This window comes from Asparagus officinalis, chromosome 4 (genome assembly GCF_001876935.1).
Source record: "Asparagus officinalis chromosome 4, Aspof.V1, whole genome shotgun sequence".
NCBI classification, from domain to species: domain Eukaryota; kingdom Viridiplantae; phylum Streptophyta; class Magnoliopsida; order Asparagales; family Asparagaceae; genus Asparagus; species Asparagus officinalis.
The window spans coordinates 128,685,430-128,709,612 of NC_033797.1; the positions used below are offsets into that span (position 1 = coordinate 128,685,430).

At 44.0% G+C, this 24,183-nt stretch overlaps 1 protein-coding gene across 1 annotated transcript; it reads right to left on the reverse strand.

Moving 5' to 3' along the window:
- Positions 851–21,903, reverse strand: LOC109839285 (protein FAR1-RELATED SEQUENCE 5-like). Its single transcript, XM_020407714.1, has 4 exons — positions 21,798–21,903; positions 1,148–2,482; positions 1,012–1,038; positions 851–930 (listed from the first exon to the last, which is right to left on the reverse strand). Exons 1-4 carry the CDS (start codon positions 21,901–21,903, stop codon positions 851–853), a joined length of 1,548 nt encoding a protein of 515 aa, XP_020263303.1.

Consider the following 24,183-nt stretch of genomic DNA (forward strand, 5'->3'; position numbering starts at 1 on the left):
TTCAGTTATTACAGGTTGTACATATTGTGCCTGTGTTTAAAAGTTAAAACTTCATATCCTAACAGCACTTACCTTTTCTTTATATGGAGATTGCTATCATGACTTGAAATAATTGGATTTCTTACTAGTTAGGACAAAACTCATAAAGTTGGGACAATACTCATGAATCATCTTCCTCTTTCTCCTTCGTTGAGCAAAAAAACGTAAGAAAACCCAAAAAACCTCGTTGCAGGCTAAGTGACTAACTATTGCAAACTTCCACCAATAAATTGCCACCATTCACACTAATTATGATTCCGAAAGCATAACCAGTCTCTACTCTTAACTTCACGCCCAAGGTTTCTAGCGCCGAAGTGGATCACGTCAACTATTAGAGAAGTTTGCGCTACATAGACTGAATCACTGACGCCCACCTCAACGGTTCCATTGAGTCTAATTGATACAAATATTCGGATACAAAATTAGACAATTAAAGCACCAGTTCACATATCACATAAAAACTCAAGACCAGTTCACATATCACATAAAAACTCAAGACCAGTTCACAAGACCAGTTCACAAGTACAAATGATACCCAGTACTAAAGCACAAAATTAACAGAGTCTTAATACAACATCTCATATCGCATAAAAACTCAAGAAACTGTAGAAGCTTCATCAACTTTTGAAATTAACAGAGTCTTAATACAACAACTTTTGAATTCTCGAAGCTTCATCATAACTTCCTCATCCAAAACCCATCAACATATATTTCTTTTTTTAACCTGTAGAAGCTGTAGTGCCATCAACCAAAAATTTTTTTTTAACAAATACTGTAACAGATTTGAAACTATTGCATTACTTCAATATAATCAAAGGCAAAATGAAGTTTCCTCACCAATCCTTAAAAAGTGATCGCCATAAACTTTGTTAGTCTTGTTTGTCTGTTTCGCTGCATAAAATATCAAAGATAAAATTAATAACATGATTTAAGTAATAAAATATTTTAACTTGTCAATGTAATTAATCATACCTGGGCTTGTTAACTGTACAGCTAGTCCTATAATGCCCAAGTTGTCCACATCTACTACATGTACGCTTTTGCCTCTCTTTCTTTTCTTGTGCTTGTTCTAAAGTTGATTTAATTCTTGTAGCATTGCGTGGACGACCTTTGGTTCTTGCTTGCTTTTCCGGGTCACGAACTGTAATTTGTGGAATATGTTGGATTGTATCTGAAGTAGGTATCTGTGGAATATCCGAGTCCGGAATGTGGCTGCTACCAGCATCTATTGCTTGACACCCTCTGACTTCTTCTTCAACCCTCTCTATGAAACTTGTTAACAAAGAATCAAGCTCATGCATTCTCTTATCTGACTCAAAGGCAAGCTCCAGTGCATTGTTGGTTTTTGCTTTCAAAGCCCAAGTTTTCAACAGATTTATTTTTTCTACACCGCCTGCAATGTTTTTGCCAAACACAACATTACTAACTCCTATGTTACGATGTCGAGCATCTATAGTCCAACGGTGTACAATATATACACTGGGCAATGAACAACATTGTCTGTTGAACATTAGAGTGTACAATATATGTTTGCATAAAACACCACTATTCTCAAACATACCACAGCTGCAGCTATACTGTAATTCTCTACATTCATCATAAGTAACAAACCTCCACTTTTCATTGCTTTCATCTAAGTCACCAACTCGCCATAAAACAAACTTTTCTTCTTTAGTCACCTCTTGAAGGCCAAGAACACCACACCCTTTGATCTCATTCTGAAATACATGAAACATAGTGCGGGTATAACTACTTCCAGCTTGTCTTTCAATTGGATGCCCAAGGTGAAACTGCGGTTTTGTATTAAGAGTTCTAAAATCTTCATGTGCTTCACTCAATCGTCGATGTGTCACGACCTTTTCATATTGAGTTACTAATTCTTTTAACTGTGTTTGTGAATTCACATATCCATCAAAGAATGAGTTGATGCTTTCACTCCTTTGAGTTGATCTCATTCCTGCAAAAAAAATGCCTTTTAAGAAGCATGGAACCCAATGATCTCGATACATGTACATAGTTTGCAGCCATCCATCTTCTTCTTCTATTAGCTTAAACTTCTCCTTCATCTCGAGCCAATGCAAATTACAGTTCTCAATGTTACTACTATTACACCACAAGTCCCAATATTTTTGAAATTCTTCACCATAAACAGAATTCAAAGTATGCAAATGATCGGCAATATGTCGCTGCAGATGCCAATAACAATAACGATGCCTTGTGTGTGGAAAGACTTTATGAATGGCATTGCACATTGCTCGGTCTTGGTCTGTGATGATAGCACCCGGTTCAATTCCATGCATGCAGTTTAACCATTCCTGAAACAACCAAACAAATGTTTCTTCTTGTTCATCAGCAAGCAATGCGCAACCAAATAAAGTAGATTGCCTATGATGATTCACCCCAGTAACTGTGTGTTCACGAACATCAACATTACTTATATCTCCTTATAAGTTAAAGTGGTTTATGAATAACTTTCTTATTTTCTTACATACTTAAGAAAAGTTTTGAGAATAAGTAATAAGTAACTTATAAGGACTCAAAAAATAAGTAGTTGCCAAACATGCCCTAAATCCATCAATGTGTCCTCACACAATCGACGTAAGGCTATTAGCCCTTTTTCAATTTTATTTTATTTTGCATTTAATAAAAATATATATGTGTCGTTGTGGCTTGTGACAATTTTTATTTTTGTTGCTGCAATTTAATCCTTTGCAATTAAAACAACATTTTTATATGTGCCTTAAAATAAATATGGATACATGCAACTTTTGTTGTGGTGCCTGCTGACTAAACATATTTATTCCACGGCAACACATGCTCATTCCAAAAAACACCATGAATATACATTAGAACACAAGCCATAGGAAGATATGTCAATCATTTTAATCGCACTAAAGCTAGGAGGGTAAAATACAACTCCAAACTTAGGAGTATGTTTGGGGCACCAACAAAATAATAAAAAATAAAAATCATATAGTATGAAAGTCTAAATCATTTAAACTTTAGGGTATTTTGAGTGCAAATAACCCTTTTCTTTTTCCTTAGAAAGACTCGTGGAACTCAAAACTAGAAAATGTGATGAAACTTGAAAATGAAAAATTTCGGACTGAGGAAGGAAAAAAACATGCACGGAAACAGAGAGGATGTTTGTTGTGTACATAAATTGCGGTAAGCATGTTTTGGATTCGGATCCTCTCTGCTCAAAAAAATGGAGGAACTACTACAATATTGTAACTGTCAACTTGTTTAATGGATGGTTATGAATTGTCTTTGAGTGTAAAATAAGAAATGAGTGCAAATCGCACGAGCATGGTGAATCTTAGATTTGGATGAATCATAACCACCTACTAGATGAATCAACAAATGTAATTGTCTCCTCACTATCTTTTAATAGTTAAGAGGATCCAAATTCACTTTTGCTTAGCATCAACTTGAATAATTAAATAATGGCTCTGATATCCATATATATTTATTCAATAAATTTTTACTCATCCTAAATAGACAGATTCGAACACAATCTCCGACATGAAAAAACATAATGTTCAAGTATGAAGGTGAAAGCAGAAACATAAATCATTCAGATATCAACAACCAAAAGGAAGTCTAAAGCCATATCTGCTATATCACATCAATTTCAAGCAAAAAAAAATCTATCTTTAGCCTTTATGCTGATATAGATTTACTCGGTTCCACCGGAAAGAAAAACGAGGCATTTTTATGCTTTCATCCTGACAGAAATTGCAACATAACGTTATATATGGTGAATCTTCATATGTTTTATATGAAAAAGCCAATAGTATATGAAATCATAGAAAGCATGAGTTTGAGAAAATCTTTTAATAAACAAAAATATTCTTAAAATTCAAATACTAATCATATCATACTTCATACTCCCTTTAAAAGAGGGAGTTGTGAAAAAACTTTCTAAAGACTATATTACCCCTATTCTCTTTTGATATTATATTCTATTGCTAACTAAACTAAATTGATTATTATTCTCAATTAATTATGTTATATATCACTTTAAGTTTGCATAATTTGGTCCCTAGAACTTCCAACATTGTTATAAAACTCTACATCATATTAATTATTAGTAATGAATAATAATATATTAATTGATAATTGAAGGAGTTGTGGAAAAACTTTCTAAAGACTATATTACCCCTATTCTCTTTTGATATTATATTCTATTGCTAACTAAACTAAATTGATTATTATTCTCAATTAATTATGTTATATATCACTTTAAGTTTGCATAATTTGGTCCCTAGAACTTCCAACATTGTTATAAAACTCTACATCATATTAATTATTAGTAATGAATAATAATATATTAATTGATAATTGCATGTCAATAAAGTATTTATGAAAAGATTAGAAAACATAGAATTGTCCTAAATTATACCATAAAACCCATATAGGAAAATTACAAAGAGCATTCTTATGTTTAGGTAACAAGACATAAAGTACAAACATTAAATTTTAGAAATATTAGGATATTTAAGTGTATCAAGATTCGTTATCTAAAATTTTAAAAAAAAAAGTGCAGCAAGATACAAAATGGAGGTATATAAGTATAATTTTGATAAACTACAAGGTATTTAAAGTTCAGTTAAGCCTACAAAAAATTTGAAACCTTTGTTACCCACAAACAATAGTATATCATCCCATTAATAAATAATATGTATCATACAATATGAGGTCAGATAGTTAGCTTATATTTATATAGTAGAGGAGCTTGGAAAAATTAAAGCATCATATTTTGAATGAGTCTCAAGATTTTTAATTATTTCCTAAAATTATATACTACGCTTAGAAAACTTTAGAAGATGATTGAATGACTACTACAAAGTGTTGGATATTAATAAATATTGAAGAAATAAATCCAAGATGTCGTGTTGCAAAAATCAGGGATATGTATGTAATTCTAGGCATCATATGAGATAATATTCATACATAACATGACATTATAATATATAATCTAACATGTTAATGAATTTTAAATATAAAAATTTGCATCAATATATATGCTTAAGATTTGGGAGAGCCTAAAGTGGAGAGATTTAGGAGAAGAATTGTGGGCTTTGTGGGTTTTGCAGGTTTCGATTTTGTTTCCCAAACATGATCCAAACCCCAACTCACAATTAAATTAAAAATAACATAATTTTCTCGATATCTTCAAAGGGATATATCGACCATATTTTCAATAACGATCGATATATCAAAAAGATCAACAAACAAAAGAAAATAATATAAAATATAACTAAGATAAAGTATTTAACCCGATATATTAGCCAATATAGCAATATATTGGTCGATATTTAATAGAATGCCTATAAGAGCAAATATGTAAATATTATTTAGATATTAGTTTCTTGATTTTAAATATCCAATGATTCTATGTTATTCTCACAAAATTTTGAAATTGCTCAAAATTTTATGGACTAATATTAAATTATTAAAATTTTGAGGGATAAATTATAAATAAGTCATATTTAAAAGAAATGTTAGTTTTTTAAAAACCCTCTTAACTATGGGGATTGTCTTAAAAAACTCACTTAACTGATTCAATTTGACAAAACCCCCTTATTATGTTGGGTGTTATAGATAACCCCTCTCAACTTTGGTGTAATTTTAGAAAACACCTCTCAACTATAGCATATCTCATAAAAACTTCCCTAATCGTTTACACTTCTATCAACAAACCCCATTAAGGTAGTTACTTCAATATGTGATTTGGACAAAATACCCTCTTAAAGAAAGCAATTTTAATTAAAAAGAAATCCTCAATTGATGATAAAAGGATCACAACTAATTTACAATTCTTTTTTCCTCTATATCACCTCTTTTATCTGGCAAAAGCCAAGGCAATTCTTTTATGATTGATTGATATTTTGGTCTTTTCAAGTCAAGTACTTATCACATAATAGATAAGACTCAATGATGTTAGTTTTTAGAGGTTAGGTTTTGTTGATATCCATGAACACACAGTCGATGGGGTAGTGGTTCTGGTCTCCATGCTGGTGATGAAGAGGGAGAGGGTGAGAGATGGAGCCGACTCCTCCTCTGACTTTATGCTCGGTCCTTAGACTAGAATTCCTAATCCTTCTACACAAACAAGAAGAAACCCATGGAAGGGCGGGGATCATTTCCCCCGTGGTACCTCCGACGGTCAAGTCAGCTGGTGATTTTGAGTGGGATTTGAGGGAGAGTCCCCTGGGCCATTGAGGTACTTTTTAGCAAAGATAAATTCAGAGCTTTTATGAAGAAATAGCAGAAAAGAATCCTCCTCTTTTACCTTCTTTCCCTCCTTTTATAGCTCCTTGCCTCTGAGAGTTTGACTCTTAGCTTTGACTATGCACATGAGGCAGTTAAGGGGTGACCAGACACGCTGCTGAGTCATCCTTCTCCTTTCAGAAGTTAGCTGGTGATTGGAAGGGAAATCATTCGAGTACTGGAGAGAAATATCTTCTCAGTACCCTAGATTTGACATATGAAGTAGGGCAGAGTATAGGCCAGCTACTTGGTCATCCTTCCCCCTCCAGATAGCGGCTGGTTATTGGAGGGGAAACCACTCGAGCCCAGGAGAGCATCATGGTGATCTCTGGGAAATGACTTGTGAGGAGAATAAGCGGCTTATGCATGGGATTTATCAGAGCGGAGATCTCGATAGGACTGATCAATGATGTTGTGTCGATTGACATCTAAAGTAAGCTTGGTCGGATCTTATCCCTTTAGTCGAGACGGGTTAATCTGCGAGTCATCATTATGATTTGCTAACCCGATACTCGAGTGAGCTTTGGGTCGAGTGTATGGTCGAGACGTCGGCTCGAGGAGTCATCTTAATTACGAGGGACCGACTGATCCCGCACTTCGAGTCGGTCATGATGACCCTTGATCGAAAGATGGCTCGTCTGCTCGGCTGGCCGATAGACTTGACCTTTGCTGGGCTTTTGGACCTCTAAGTTGGTTTGGACCACGCCCTCTTTAAGACTATGGAAACAATCTCTCGATATCTTTATTTTTAGATGGTAAATTATCATAACAGTTAGCCACTTTCATTTGGACCTGGCTTTAGTCAGGTCCGAGTGAAATAGATATGAGTTTGCATAGGGTGTTGAGATTTGTTAGCCAGTTGATCGTAGCTGGAGACGTAGCGTAGAACTTGCTAACTGCCAGTCTTCTGTATGTTGATGTGGTAGGTATCGGGAATCACTTTTTTAGAGGAAACGAGACGTCGTGGGTAGAGTGAATGGTGCCTTTACTTGCCAATTGATTGGCGTGAGTTACAAGTGGTGGTTGGCATTTTTGAACGATTCGTTTCCGATTTTCAAAGCAGATCTTCCTTAGTTGCTCCAGGATTGTGCCTCTTGATTCTGCATGCTTCGTCAGAGGCTTATAAATAATTCTTGGCGTTGTTTTAAAAGAACACTCTACATCAGAAACATTTCTCCTCGTTGATTCTTCGTTTGACTCCTTAAGAGATTTTTACTATGGCATTTCCTCAAAATGACCATGAGAAGAAACTTATGGTCTTGTTCCTGTCTAGGTCGAAAATGACTTTGGACGAGGCAATTTGGTTGCATGACGAGTACGACATTTCTCGAGTGATGACCATAGGGGAACCAAACAGTTTTACTTTGGTGCATATGCACGACGAGGATCAGGTGCCTCTCTATCTGGCGCATCTGCAGTGTGGATTACTCCTGCTGCTGCATCCCTTCGTAAGGGAAGTTTTTGCAGCTTTGGGGGTTTCCCCTTATCAATTTCACCCGCATGCCATTTATATCTTGATGGTATTTATTTACACCTACTCCAAGGCAAAAGTGGTGCCCAGCATTAGTTTGTTGGGGCACGCGATTAGTGTGGGGTTTGCCGAGGGAGACCCCTACTATTCTTTCCATTGTCAGGGCGATTTCCGCTTAGACTCCGACCTCCTAGAGCTGGACAAAGAATGGAAGAGGTCCTTCATCTAGGTGTTTTGTTCCGACAACATGCTATCCTGCTCAGGTTGGCCTGAAGTGCAGGAGAACGTATTAGAGCCGAGGGCTCTTAGTGAGCTTGAGACCGGAGATCTTTAAAAGCTCCGGTGTCACCTCATTCTTCGGGAAGCCAGAGCTCTGGACGGAGAGGGGTTTCCGGAGATGAGAGGGTCCTCCTTATCTTCCTCCGACTCCGAAGCGACAGTCCTTCCTCCACTAATGGAGGTCTGTAAAAGAGGGGCTGACTCGGAGGGGCCGAGTTCTTCCAAGAGGCCTCTAAAGAGAATGCAGAAGGATTCTGTGGGCGGTGGTTCTGAGCCTTAGGAAGGAGTTTTTAAGTGTTTGCTTTTTTTCTTTTTTTATAAGCCATGTTGGGTCTTTTGGTAAAAAAATGCACGAAACTCTTTTTTGAATGAGAAATGATCCCATGTCTGTTGCTTTTGAGAGCTGTAAATGCTTGATGAACTAGTTGATCATGTTGTGACTTCGCATTCTTCTCAAGAATAATGTTGATCCTTGTAGATTAGATAACATATGTGGGATAAGTGCTGATGTCTCTGTTCCTCCATTTGGTCGAGGGGTAATTATTAAGGTCATCCTTAGCGCTGTGCCTTAGGCTTATTCTGATAAGGAACTAAGGATTTGACGTCGACTAATAAGTCGTTATGCCTTGTTTTTATCCGGATTAGGAGCCAATGACTTTGTGCCGACTAAGAAGTCGTTGTGCCTTGTTTTTATCCAGATTAGGAGCCAAGGACTTTGTGCTGACTAAGAAGTCATTGTGCCTTGGTTTTACCCTGAGAAGGTATCAAGGGCTTTATACCGACTAAAAAGTCGTTGCGCTTTGGTTTTACCCTGAGAAGGTGGCAAGGGCTTTATGCCGACTAAGAAGTCATTGTGTCTTGGTTTTACCATGAGAAGGTACCAAGGGCTTTATGCCGATTAAGAAGTCGTTGTGCCTTGGTTTTATCCAGATTAGGTGCCAACGACTTTGTACCGACTAAGAAGTCGTTGTGCCTTGGTTTTATCCAGATTAGGTACCAAGGTCGTTATACCGACTAAGAAGTTGTTGTGCCTTGGTTTTATCCAGATTAGGTACCAAAGGCTTGACCATGATGGTCGATGAGAGCAGACAGAATTAAACCATATGTTGTGCCCTGAGCTTACTTTTAAGAAGAGCCAAGGTCTTTGTACCGACTGAGGAGTCGTTATGCCTTGGTTTTACCCTAAGAAGGTACCAAAGGCTTGACCATGATGGTCGATGAGAGTAGACAAAATCAAACCATATGTTGTGCCTTAGGCTTACCTTTAAGAAGAGCCAAGGTCTTTGTGCCTAATGAGTAGTCGTTATGCCTTGGTTTTACCCTGAGAAGGTACCAAGGGCTTTATGCCGACTAAGAAGTCGTTGTGCCTTGGTTTTACTCTGAGAAGGTACCAAGGGCTTGACCATGATGGTCGATGAGAGCAGACGGAATCGAACCATATATTATGCCTTGGGCTTACCTTTAAGAAGAGCCAAGATCTTTGTGCCAACTGAGGAGTCATTGTGCCTTGGTTTTACCTTAAGAATGTACCAAGAGCTTGACCATGATGGTCGATGAGAGTAGACGGAATCGAACCATATGTTGTGCATTGGACTTACCTTTAAGAAGAGCCAAGGTCTTTGTACCGACTGAGAAGTCGTTGTGCCTTGGTTTTATCCAGACTAGATACCAAGGTTTTGATACTGACTGAGGAGTTGTTGTGCCTTGGTTTTATCCAGATTAGGTACCAAGGTCTTGATACTGACTGAGGAGTCATTGTGCCTTGGGCCTATCCTGAGGTAGCGCTAGGGCCTTATGACCAACTGAGGGGTCGTGGCACCTTGGGCCTATCCTTAGGCGGTGCTAGGATCTTGTGACCGACTGAGGAGTCATTGTGCCTTGGTTTTATCTAGATTAGGTACCAAGGACTTGATACCGACTGAGGAGCCATTTCTAGATGACTAGGTCTTTAATGTCTTTCTTTTTTTTTTACATTTTCATTGATTGTTTGAAATTTATACATAATAGAGTACAGCTCACTCACACTCATTGCTCGGGTGATGTCAAAATCTTGTTTCTTTGCTCAAATGCATTTTGGATATGGCTTTCTGCTAGGGATAAGGTCATTGAGACGGAGCTTCCTAGGTCGTCTCGTGTCGTCTTTGTACAGACTTCTCTTTTTTTTATGAGAGCGAGTTGTTGCTTCATTGGCTGTCTTTGTTGCCAAACTGAGGAACGTCCAGAATCGGGGGTTACTTTTCCTCTCAAGGGTGAGCTGCTTGGCTTCAGATGTCGTTAAGCTGTCGACATATTTGCCATTTCATCAGCCAAGGACCTTTCTGAACTTTGAGTTTTTGCTGAGGTCCTTGCTGGTCTACGGTGGACACGGGGATTTTCAACAGATCTTGTTTGTTCACCGCCAGTTGTGCCATTTGGCCAGAGTCCTGCTGATTAAGCTTTTGGAGGATGATGCTCAATAGGGGGAGTCCCAGGCAACTTTTGTGATTGGGGCTTCTTGTTGGCGAGAACCCCAAGCGCCAAAGCTTTGTTACCTGGAATTTGATGGGATCATGACCTCCCCTTGGGGTTTCCAAGAATTACAACGGTCGGACCATCCTATAAATAGAGGATCCTTCTTGTAGGGGGAGTGCAAGTCGCATGCTTCGACCACCAGTTCTTACTTTGACTCTGGCGGTTATGAGCATCTGTAGGGGGCTGAGGCTGTTAATCTTCTTGAGAAGACCAGTTGGTGAGCCCTCGAGTTTTCCCTGCAATCTCACCCTGGGTGAGGAAGGACTCTCCTTTGAAGGTGATGATGGTTCGAGGATTCGACCACAGACTTAATCGCTACTCTTTGCTCGTGTGAGCTATTGCGGATGAGGAGCTTGAGTGATACTTGATCTGATCATAACCCTTAGGGTTCTGTTTGCGATCCAACCCTAGGCTTCTTGGCTATCCAGGCGGTAGTGGTTTTATCTGTGGCGGCGATAAGAAGCCTGTGTTTCATCCTCAAGCCAGACAAATACCATAGTGGTATGTCTTTTCTAGGAGGGCTTTCGGGGTTCCACTTGGCAAATACTCCCCAGAAAGCTATTGGAGCCCTTGAGAGCTACGCCTATGTTGGCTCCTCATAGCCATAGGCTAATCCTCCTTAGCTTGAATGATGCAATTCCAGACTTTGTTTAGCTTGAATGGTGTAATTCCAGTGTTTTTAAAGAATGGACAGGATCAGGCCCCTGTTTAGAGTTGGCCATTTCTTCTCAGAAAAGAAAGTAGGCCTCACGGTGGGCGCTAAACTATTAATATCTGTGAACACATAATCGATGGGGTTGCAGTTCTGGTCTCTGCGCTGATGGTGAAGAGGGAGAGGATGAGAGATGGGGTCGACTCCTCCTCCGATTTTATGCCCGATCCTTAGACTGGAATTCATGATCCTTTTGCACAAACAAGAAGAAACCCGTAGGAGGGCGGGGCTCATTTTCCCTGTGGTACCTCTGACGGTCAAGTCAGCTAGTGATTTTGAGTGAGATTTGAGGGAGAGTCCCTGGGCCATTAAGGTCCTTTTTAGCAAAGATAAATTCAGAGCTTTTATGAAGAAATAGCAAAAAAGAATCCTCCTATTTTACCTTCTTTCCCTCCTTTTATAGACTCTTGCCTCTGAGAGTTTGACTCTTGGCTTTGACTATGCACAGGAGGCGGTTGAGAGGTGACCAGACACGCTGCTGAGTCATCCTTCTCCTTTCAGATGTCGGCTGGCGATTAGAAGGGAAGTCATTCGAGTACTGGAGAGAAATATCTTTTCAGTACCCTAGATTTGACAGATGAAGTAGGGCAGAGTATAGGCCAGCTACTTGCTTGTCCTTCCCCCTCCAAATAGCAGCTGGTGATTGGAGGGGAAACCATTCGAGCCCAGGAGAGCATCATGGCGATCTCTGGGAAATAACTTGTGAGGAGAATAAGCGGCTTATGCATGGGATTTGTCAGAGCAGAGATCTCGATGGGACTGATGAATGTTGTGGTGTCGATTAACATCTGAAGTGAGCTTGGTCGGATCTTATCCCTTTAGTCGAGGCGGGTTGATCTGCGAGTCATCATTATGATTTGTCGACCCGATGGTCGAGTGAGCTTTGGGTCGAGTGTATGGTCGAGACGTCTGCTCGAGGAGTCGTCTTAATTATGAGGGACCGACTGATCCCGTAGTTCGAGTCGGTCATGATGACCCTTGGTCGAAAGATGGCTTGTCTGCTCGGCTGGTCGATAGACTTGACCTTGGCTGGGCTTTTGGGCCTCTAAGTTGGTTTGGATCACGCCCTCTTTAAGCCTATGAATATAATCTCTCGACATCTTTATCTTTAGATGATAAATTACCATAACAGGTTTAAGTGAGAAAAGTTCACTAGGTTAAATCAATTTTTTAAGTTGAGATAGATTATCTACAAAGCACTCAAAATTTGGTGGAGATTTACTCAGTCTTAAATAGTTTTGCTGGGAGTGAGGGGGGTTGGGGGGAGTGGGGTTGCTATGCCCTCCATAGTTGAGGGAGGGTTTTCTAAAATTAACTCTTAAACAAAAACACAACTTAAGATATATGTGATATTAATTTTATAAGAGTCAAGTTTATAGCAAGTCTATCACTCAATGAACTGGTTTTGGTTATTTGTCCTTAAATTTATCCTACACATAAACTCTAAAAATCTTTTGCTATAAGAATCTCTAAGAGAATTTTAATATTTATTTGGGATGGGTATATGATCCTTCTGATTCCCCTTGTTTTTCATGATTCGTAATAAATTATTTGACAAAGTAAATTAAGTTGTTATTTTATATTGCTCACATTTTTATAAGTTTATGAAGATCGTAACTTGGATATGAGTATTGTAGATATTGTATTTTTCTAACTCCTTAAGCTAAATTTTTAGATGTTGTTTGACATTGGATAGATATGAATTATTTTGTTAAAATACAATCAATATGAGTATATAATATGTACAAATCATTCTCATACTATATTTTATAATTTTTTGAAACAAGCGAGTAATCATTTTGACAGATCAATTAGTAGTTGAGAAGATGTAAAAAGAGTACAACATTAGATATTAAAATTAATTATATTTTCTTTCTTGATTGAATTTGTGAATTCTACCTTAGAAAATTCTAGAAAAATATTTTTGAATATCTATAATACTCGATCGCCAGCTAAACAATAGGTGGAGGTAAACAACAGGTGGAAGTAATTTTTTTTATAATTCAACAAAATCCTAAATAACTAGATAAAACCTACCATTTTCCTTAATGAATTCAAGAATTTATTTTTTATTAATAATAATAGGTTTTTTTCGTATTTGTCCCTTACATCATTAGTATTTTGAAATTATACATTCAAATGACTAATTAATCTTAAATCATTAATATTTAAGGCTTTAAACATCATTATTTCTCTAGAAGACAAAATGTTAAAATCATTGTAGACGACAAAAAATACCTCCGTGAACTTGCAAGAAATCCGCCTGTAAGGAGAAGTCACCCAAAGCCACGCGAATTCACCATTTATCACAACTCGCCCAACCGGGTCTGTATGCAAATCCGCCAGCAGACCTCGAGACCGCCAACACGGCCAGGTATCTGCTACCCCACGTGCTGGGATGGGCTTTCCCACTCCTCTCGACCCGAAGGGAGAGGGCACAGTACCCCAAGACCGTCAAGTGGCCGCTCACAGTACGAACGATTGGGCAGGTGTCGAGTCGACCTGAACATTCATAAATGCAGCTCACTTCGGCTGTCCGAGTCAGGAGCCGGATCCGCCGGCATTCGGCGAAGCTGCCCATACCCACTTGAGTACCGGGAACCCGCTTTCCCACCTCTCTCGGCCTGAAGAGAGAAGACAACACTCCAGGCCCGCCGAATGGCCGCTCACGGTACAAGTGATCGGAAAAAACGCCAAATCAACCTGCACCCTCATAAATACGACTTACCTCACTTGTCCAAGCAAGAAGCGAGAGCCGCCGACGTTCAGTGAGTTGGTCAGGTCCGCTCGAGTACCTAACAGTCGTTGCCACACGTACGAGGAGGGGCTTTCCCATTCCTACATAACGTGGTACAGAACACGGCTCCTCGAAGGACCGCTCATGGTGCAGGTGAACAGTAGAATATCTCTGAAGCAATGTATGGTCACATCCCGTAATTCAGGGGATAGCAGAACTGTCTCTCTTTCATTTAAGAGCCTCTTCCAACAACCTTTAAAAGGAGGTCGGAAAACTCTGAAAAAGGGGATCGAATAATCGAGACCAAGATGTTCGCATAATCCTTGCATTACAGCACCGCTGCCTAGTTCTGAGCTCTGATTGTCGACGAACTAAGCAGACCCGAACTCCATCGACTCGAGCTTCTACTGCATACTGAAGCTCTCCAGCAACCTCGATCAAACGGTCCAAGGGAAGCAGACTCGACACAAGCATCGAGCGAAGCATCCTATAGCCACCTAAAGTCCCCACACTAAACAAAGAGGGCATTCCCTCTGCTTCTGTTGTAATTTTGATTCATTAGTTTGTAATAAGCTTTCTTATCAATACAAACGAAACTCCCTGTTTTCGAGAAATCCAAATTTACACCCTACAGAAGATGGCGACCACAGTGGGAGAATATGTTTCATCAAACAAAATGGTGGTGGCTCAATTCGATGAAGTTGCTGTTGGGACGACCGTGGAGTCCCTAGAGATTGAGTTCGACCAAGCCAAGTATGAAGAGTACTTGTCTTCTTCCTCCTCTGGTGGCGATGTGTCCCGCAAACGCCACAGAGTCGTGCGCCAAGGCCGACCTCAAACGGTCAAAGCCGCCGCGCCTAAGGGTTTCCCCCGAGTCTCGTCAGAGGAACCCGCTCCCTCACAATCGATCAAGGCCAAGCCGGAGATCAAGAGCAAGGGGCAGGGGTCTGCCAAATGGGTCGCCAAGCGACCCCCACAGACACCTATCCTGGAGGAAGCGCCGGTTCACTCCAGCACAAACCGCACTGCCACAGCCCGTGGTAATGCTTTCCTCGCTGGAAGATCTAACCAACAGCGACGGCGGACACTCGTCAGACAGAAGGCCCAAACCTCTGTTTCCTAAAATAGCCTGAATCATCGTACAGGCCCGAGAAACGATAGGCGAGAAGGCAAGCTGCCCGACGTCGGGTGGCTCTCCAAATTAGGAGCGCCGACCGAGGGAGACAGAGCCACCCGCTCAGGAGGACTTCGCTTCTCAGGTCACATCCCTGATGCGAATAAATCACCTCCAGCAAGCTTGCCTACCCGGATAGGCGAATCCTCGAAGGCTGGTGAGCCTCACCATAACCCTTTGGCGGATAAACGTGAAAAAGTAGGTGACGCCTCATGAACTCGCTCGTTCAAATGAAGGGTCGAAACTTGCCTACATGCTAGGGTTCACACAAACGCGAAAACTCGCCGGTCAAGGAGAGATCGCCCAGCTCCAGCACCAAGACGTTCCACTCAACGCACACCAGAGAGCACGTCCAAAGATCTCTTGTGCACTCGCCTGAGCGACCATTCTAAGGCTGGGGGTTGTCACCAACCGCCCACAGAAGACCTCCGGGAATACTTAACTCGCAAACGCACTATACATGAGGCGAATCCTTAGTGCCACTATGAGAGGCTCATCTACACGGTCCTCGCCGACTGCCAATGCGTTGGAACGGCAAAACCTTCAGTGTTTGAGAGACTTTCTCAACAGTCCTCTCGACCAAGGCCCTCCCGTCGAAAGCGTCGTCACTAAAAAGGATGCGCTGCCGACGACCTAGAGCTCCCGTCTGCCACAGTTAACATGACGAACAAGGGCAAGACGATACTCTCCGACTCGCCAGACTCGGACTCTGTCCTGAGACCTAACCCTCGGTTCGCTCAACACCGAGAAGAGGGTATATACCAGCGCACCCGCAGTCATAGAGGGGTAAGCATCGGGTTCGATTACTCCACTTTAGTCCCCCCTTCCTGCGGCGAAGACGAGGCTCACTCGGCGGCGGCCACGTCCCAAACCTCACGCTCAAGCCAAGACGCGCGAGCAAGGGTACACATGGTCGAACTCGCCCATGACCAGACGGTCGCCCAGAAGCTCAAAGAGCAACAGGCGACCATAGATTTCCTGAGGGAGATGATGGAACAACTCTTGAACAAGAAGAAGAAGAAGAAGAGAACCCCGCGTAACGTACCCCGGCGAACAGGGGATAAGGAGTGGGTACCTCCTCATCGTCCGGAGACTGAGACGGAAGATAATAGTAATCCGCAATCTGATTACTCTTCCAAGACGTCGATAGGAACATCGCACACAGGGGGTAGCACCCGCGACAAGAGGTTCGACGAGTTCCAGAATCAACTCAACGCACTCAAACTTCAGCAGAACATGAACAAGCTGGGGGTGGTCCGACCCTACCCTGTCGAATGGGATACGGTCCCCTACCCGGCGAAGTTCAAGCTGATTAGTTTGGTGCAGTTTGATGGCAAGGGTCCGCCCTCGTAACATATCTACTACTTCATGGCACAGACTGGATTCCTCACGGGGAACGACGCCATCCTCACTCGACTATTCATAGGTACCCTCAAGGGGGTGGCCTTTGAATGGTTCCACAAACTAGAGCCCGGCTCTATTAAGGCATGGGCCGACGTTGAAAAGCTCTTCCTCGCCCGCTTCTTCGATGATGATACGGAGGTGTCAATGGCCACCCTCCTCGCCGAGAAGCAATGAAAGTCGGAGTCAGTCAACAACTTCGTGAAAAGGTTCAGCAACCGATCAGTCCACTGTCGGGACCAAGTTTCCAAATCCACACTGATCGAGATGTGCCGCAATAATCTCTCGATCCACATCCTATCCAAAGTAGGCGCGGTGGAAACCCAGACGTGGAAGGAGCTTGTTTGCCAGGGTGAGCAAGTAGAAAACATGATCAAAAGCCTAGAGGCCGAAGAACCGTAGCCCAACAAGGGAGCTGCAGAACCAGCCACGCCAAAGAATCCCCCTCGGTCTAGAGGAAAAGAGATCATGGCCGTCGACTCTACCCCGGCGCCGAAGGCCGCTCAAAAGCCGAAACCCAGGCAATTCGAACCATGCCCCCCACGGCAATATGATTTTAAAGAGGATCAGGTGGTGGCGACATTCGACACTCTGCTCAAGAGTGGGCGGATTAAGTTGCCAGAAGCCACCAAGCTTGAAGAGGCGGACAAAACCAATGACCCGAGTTCTGTGCCTACCACAAATTCCTGGGCCACACCACAACCAAATGCTACGTCCTTAAGGACAAACTCCAAGCCCTCTACGATGCGGGGGTCCTGAAGAAGGAGAAAGTTCAAAAGCAGGTGATCACGAATATGATCACCTTGAGCTTTGGAACAAATCTCCCGGAAGTCCAAGCTCCGGCAAGGATAATTCCCATTCCCAAGGCCGTCTTGAAGATCATCAACGATGACCCTCACAACCAGTGGGAGAAGGGTTTAGCTTCGTAGATTCTGCCGTCGGGTCAGGTGATGTGGGTCCATCCGGACCTCATTAATGACGAACAGTGGACTACAAAGTCCTCGAAAGGGGCTAAAGGAAAACACTGTAATGTCATCTCCGCCATTCTAGGTGGAGAAAAGACAACGATGACCACCCTGACCGACTCCGAAGAGGAAACCACTGTCCTCGCCACGAGAGCAGGGAAGGAATTCGCGAAGGAATATCCCGCGAGGGTGGAGAATCCGGCAGGACCTCCCATGAGGCCAGTCGCAATAGCCCCTCCTAATCCAGAAGGACTAGGCTCAAGCCGCCAGCATTTCCAGTTCAATATACTCAAGTAGCTGAAAAGCATCCCTACAAGAATCACTATGTATGATCTTCTACGACTATCCAGGCCTACCAGGGAAGCTCTGCAAGAGGCGCTGGCCGACTCGGAGGTTTTCTCCACCCACTTCTTGAGGGAAGAGGACTCTGAACAGGGATGTGCAACGTGTTGCCAAACGTCCGAGAGACGGGTCCCGCGCATCACCTTCACTCCGGAAGACATGCTCATCAAGAGCACATCTCATGAACGACCATTATACTTCACGTGGTACGTTGGTTCATCAAAGGTAGATCGAATTCAGGTCGACCCAGGGTCCGCGTTGAGTATCATACCTTTGAAATTGATCAAACACTTGGGATACCGCCAAAGCGCCTATCCTCGACTACGACGACCATCTTTGGCTTCAACGCCACAGGGACTCGGCCGCTCGGCAAAATCCGCCTGAAATGTCGAATAGGCAACATGAAGATGGAGGTAACGTGCTACGTCATCGATGCCGAGCCTTCCTACAACGTGCTCTTAGGACGCCCGTGGATCCATGGCAACCGAATAGTCCCATCTACCCTTCACCAATGCCTGAAGTACGTGGACGATTACGAGCGAGTGAAGACAATAGTGGCCGACAGACAACCCTTTAAAGGCGTCGAAAACTACTTCACAGATTCTCTGCTGTACCAGGACCCCGACGTGCCGCCAGCGAAGGAGCCGGAGAGTGGCAACGAGGCAGACAGCGAGCCCGAGTACGGCGACAGCCTAATCCTGAACGACTTCGAGTCAATTGTAATCGGTTACGAGAGTCACAATGTAACAAATGCTGTTCAGGCGGAGGAAGTTATCATGAATGAGAAGTCCAACTTTGCTTATTTGTCATATTGTTCCACATCCGCCTAATAACCTATGGTCAGAACTCTACGGTGATCCTTCCCTGCACTTGCCAGTATGCTCGTCATACGTCGCCAAGGCACAGCCGATCAAATCATCACAAGCTGTGCTCGTCGTGCCAGCACGGAATAGGTATCGAAAAGACATTATCTTCGGTCGAATCGATCATCCCCTACGCACGCTATGGGATGAATCTGAGGACGAGGACCCGGCGCCCCAGTTTTCGTAATACAGTCATGTTGCGAAGCGCATGATGAGCGACATGGGGTATGACCTCACTCGTTTAGAGGGCTTGAATTACGGTTGAGGGCGCAGAACAGTCATCCGACCCACCTACGTACCCAAGGGGAAACCCTCAAATTACTTCAACAGGACTCGGAGAGGCTTAGGCTACTCCTCCTCCTCGTCAGATTTGTGTTTTTACGCCAACGAGGATTCCGACTATGCATGCTCGGGGGATCAATCATCAACAATCTCGGCATGGGACTCGGATGTTAGCGTGAGGGATCTGTTCGATAGCCTTACAGTCAACATGGCTACAATAAACCTCTCCGAAATGGCGGAGGATGGACAAGTTCCACTTTACGATGAGACGTGGGATCACCATATTAACGCCCAGTGGACCAATCGCTTTGAACAACGTGAGCCACCGACCGAAGACGAAATCCTCCAGGTGAACATGGGTAGCGAGGCGAATCCCAAACCTATATTCATCAGCGGCAGTTTGCCTCCCCAGGAAAAAGAGGACCTCATTGCCCTCATATGGGAATACATTGACGTTTTCGCCTAGAATTACGAGGACATGCCCGGTCTGGATCCGCGGATCGCCATGCATCGCCTCAACATCAGCCCAGACGCCAAACCAGTCAAGCAACAGCAGAGGCGGTTTTACCCTCAGATCATGGAGGCAATTGAGGTCGAAGTGAAGAAACTAATTGAGTCCGGTTTCATCAGGGAAGAACAACACCCCGACTGGGTGGCCAATATTGTTCCGGTCCTGAAGAAAAACGGTAAGATTCGTATCTGCATCGACTTTAGGAACCTTAACACTACGTGCCCTAAAGACGAATTTTCCCTGCCCATCACGGATGTCATCATTGACAACACGTGCGGATTCGAGAGGATGTCCTTCATGGATGGTTTCTCGGGGTACAATCAAATCAAAATGCACCCCGAGGACGAGAACCACACTTCATTCAGAACCCCCATGGGGGTGTACTGCTACACCGTTATGCCCTTCGGACTAAAAAACGCTAGCGCAACCTACCAACGCGCCATGAGTATGATTTTCCGAGATCATCTGCGAAAGACGGTCGAATGCTACGTAGATGACCTGGTCGTGAAGAGTCACCATAAGGAGGACCACCTCTAAGACTTGAAGGCGATGTTCGAACTCATGAGGACTCATCAACTCAAGATGAATCCTACTAAGTCATTCTTGGGGATGTCTAGCGGTAAATTCCTCGGTTTCGTCATCACGACGAAAGGAATATGGATTGATCCAGACAAAGTGCGAGCTATTCAAGAGCTTCAACCGCCCCCGAAATCTTAAAGAGCTAAGAGGCCTCTAAGGACAACTGGCTTACATCCGAAGGTTCATCTCAAATCTCTCGGGCAAATGTCAACCCTTCTCTAAGCTGATGAAGAAAGGTACATCCTTCGTGTGGGACGAGTCTTGCCAACAGGCCTTTGAGAAAATCAAGGCTTATCTCTCAAACCCGCCCGTCCTTGCGGCGCCAATCTCAAGGAGGCCATTCCTCATATATATACGGGCCATGGAACATTCTCTGGGCGCCCTCTTGGCACAAAACGACGATGCGGGCCACGAGCAAGGTATCTACTACCTGAGCAGAACCTTGCAAGGCGCCGAACAGCGATACCCAATGGTCGAGAAGGAATGCCTAGCCTTAGTGTTCACCATCCAAAAGATGCGGCACTACCTAGTTGGCCAAACGATCCATGTCATCTCCCGGATGAACCCCATTCGGGTCTTCATGACACAACCTGCAGCGTTAAACTGGTGCCTGGCCAGGTGGGCACTTCTGCTCTCTTAATATGATATCCACTTCATGCCACAAAAATCAGTCAAGGGACAGGCCATCTGCAATCTCATGGCTAGTCACCCGCTGGGGGCGAAGACCGACCTGTTTGAAGATCTGCCAGATGAACCCCCCGAAGCCAATGTGACTTCATCACCAGAGGGGTGGCAGATGTTCTTCGACGGCGCGTCTCGTGCGGGCGCAAGCGGCTCTATCGCTGCAGGAGTGGGGGTGGTCCTCACCTCTCCGCATGGTCACGTGTTACCCCGGGCCTTTTCTTTAACAGAACCGTGCACCAACAACGTGGTTGAGTACAACGCGTTACTCATAGGGCTCGAGTTGGCCAGAGAATTAGGGATAAAGCATCTGAAGGCTTACGGCGACTCCCAACTCATCGTTAAGCAAATGACTGGCGAATACGAAGTCAGGAACGTCGATCTCATCCCGCTCCACAAAGCGGCTATCAAACTAGTGGAGTCGTTCAAGAATTTATGCATTGAGCACGTGCTCCGTTCCAAGCACACGCACGCAGACGCTCTTGCATCCTTGGCGGCTAACTTGGCCCAGCCTTTGGGAACGACCCAACGGGTCACAGTCGCCAGCCGAAAACTCTTTCGACTAAAAGACGTCCCAGAGGAGAACGCCACCCATCAAACCCTGGATCAGCCTGATTAGGAAGACTGGCATCTCCCGATCATCGATTACATCCTATACGGCATGTTACCCAAAGACGCAAGGGAACGAGAGTCTATCCGACGACGTGCCTCGAGGTTCTACTATGATTCAACCACTAAGACGCTATATCGGAGGTCATACGACGGCTTGTTGCTTCGATGTCTTTCAAAGGCAGAGGCGCAAGAGGCCCTACGCGAAGCCCATGACGGCGCGTGCGGGGCTCATCAGCCTGAACCCAAGCTTTGGGATCGCCTGCGGAGGATAGGCTACTTTTGGTCTGGGATGGTTATCGACGCAGTCGCTTATGCGAAGCGCTGCTACGAATGCCAAATCCACGCTAACTACATGTACTAACCTCCTGAAGATCTGCATCCGACGAGGGCATCTTGGCCCTTTGAAGCATGAGGGATGGACATAGTCGGACCAATATCTCCACCATTGGCAAAAGGCCATCGCTTCATCCTCGCGATCACCGATTACTTCTCTAAGTGGGCCGAAGTCGTCCCCTTAAGAGAGGTCAAGACTAATGACGTGATCAAATTTATCAAACACCATATCATATACCGATACGGCGTACCCCCGGCGTATTATTCATGACAACGGTACACAATTCGTTATCCATGCATTCACCAGGTTTTATGACAAATTCCGAATACAGAATCTCTCTTTCACGGCCTACAACCCTTCGGCGAATGGTTTGGCTGAAGCCTTCAACAAAACGATCATCAAGATTTTGACCAAGCTAACTTCCACTAGCAAATGCGATTGGAATAAAAAGCTAGGCGAAAGCTTATGGGCGTATCGCATAACGGTTCGCACACCGACTGGCAGCATGCCTTATTCATTGGTATACGGCTGTGAAGCCGTGTTGCCTTTAGAGATTCAAATCTCATCCCTCCGCGTCACCCTAGCAGCAGGGATGACGGTGGAGGATAATCACCAATGACGACTCGTGGAGCTCGAAGCATTGGATGACAAGTGACTAGAAGCTCAACAGCACATTGAGTTCTATCAAGCCCAAATGGCCAAGGCTTTCGATAAGAAAGTCAAACACCGGGCCTTCAAGGAAGGAGAGCTGGTACTAGCCGTTCGCCGACCAATGATCCTCACTTTCAAGAAGAAGGGCAAATTCCAATCCAAATGGGAAGGACCGTTCGTGGTAGAGATAGTCTATTCGAATGGAGCCTATCACCTCGTCAAGACAAATGGCGATAAGATCATGATGCCCATCAACGGCAAGTATCTGAAGAAGTACTACCCCTAGTTCTTCTTCACCAACTCCCACGAGTGCATGAGTTTAAACTGGCTCTCACACCCTCCAACTGGTATAAGAGGTAAAACTATTCCTACACTTCCATTTCTTGAGCCAGGTTATCAGATCAGGCGAGCCGCTCAGATCAGGCGAATCGCTCATATCAAGCAAGCCTATCAGTCTAGGCGAAATCCACTTCTTGAGCTAAGCTCCCTGTCTTGGTGAACCTCTCAAAACAGGCGAGGCTAGCATCTCAGGTAGGCGGCATCAAACGCCCACTTGGTCAAACCTTCAGATAGTTAGGACCAGAGCCATAGTCCCCCGCCAATCCTCTTCTAAAGGATGGTGGGTCCTCAGAATCGTTCCAATCACGACAGTCCCTATCACGTTAACATTAAACCTCTGACAAAATCAACTTACCAATCCTTTTCTAAAGGATGGTGGGTCCTCAAAGTCGTTCCAATCACGACAGCCCCTGTCACGTTAACATTAAACCTCTGACAAAATCCACTTACCAATCCTCTTCGGAAGAATGGTAGGTCCCCACAGTTGCTCTAATCGCGACAAAACCCCATCAGGTTAATGATCACCTCTGATGATTGGCGTCGTTATTCCTACGAGTAACACAACCTAAGTAATAGCCTACCACGCGATGTGTTATTACTTCTGTCAATAATCACACTCCTACGTCCCTGAACTACTTGACCTATTCCAGATATTCTAACATTCCCTTAGGGTAACTGATGGGTAGTAGTCTACCATGCGACGGCTCCTACAACAATCAATCGTCACATTCCTACATCCCTGAACGATTCAGTTATCACCTGTCCCGATCCCACGCTGTGAGCAACCGAGGGCAGAATAAGAGCCTAAAACGACTAAGTCCAAAACAAAATAGTCAGAGGCTCGCCAAGTTCAACTCAAATGCCAAACAGCGCAGACAAAGAAAAAAGAAAACTGTGCATGCGAAGCAAAGATAAGCAAAAGCTAAAGGCCATTACGGGCCAAAATTTACATGCATAAGTTTTCAAGTTGTGATGCGCGTGGCATCAACTAAGTTAAAAAAAAAAGAGGAGGCAAGCCTCAGAGGAACTTCAGCAGGCAGAAGCCGGTGATCTTAGCCTTGACTTCCGCAAGAGCCGTCGTACGCTGGGCTTTCGCCTCCTCCTTTCGCTTCTGCCGAAGCTGGGCGAAGGCAGCCTCGCTATCCTCTTCCTCCTGGCGGAGGAGCTGAAGCGCTCAATCCACCTCCTCAGCAGCATGGCAGATTGCCATGTTCTCCTTCTCAAGCTCCCGCAGCATCGCCTCGCCACGAAGCGACCCAGCGCCTTTGAAGAAGGCGGCGTCCAGATAAGCGTCCATCTGGGCCAACACCGCCTTGTGCTGCTTGCGCAGACGCTTGAGCTCGGCCTCCTTCACCTGGATCCGCTTCGCCCGTTCCTCACGCTCGAGCACGAGACGCATCGAGAGAGGCGGTGGCACGTCCGAG

Coding starts and splice junctions, on each gene's coding strand:
- LOC109839285 (XM_020407714.1), bottom strand. CDS start 21,903: ATGAAGCGATGGCCTTTTGCCAATGGTGGAGATATTGGTCCGACTATG. Junction 2,483..21,797: donor CGGATGCAGATCTTCAGGAG/GTTAGTACATGT, acceptor TTAACTTATAAG/GAGATATAAGTAATGTTGAT. Junction 1,039..1,147: donor AAAGCAAGCAAGAACCAAAG/GTCGTCCACGCA, acceptor TGGGCATTATAG/GACTAGCTGTACAGTTAACA.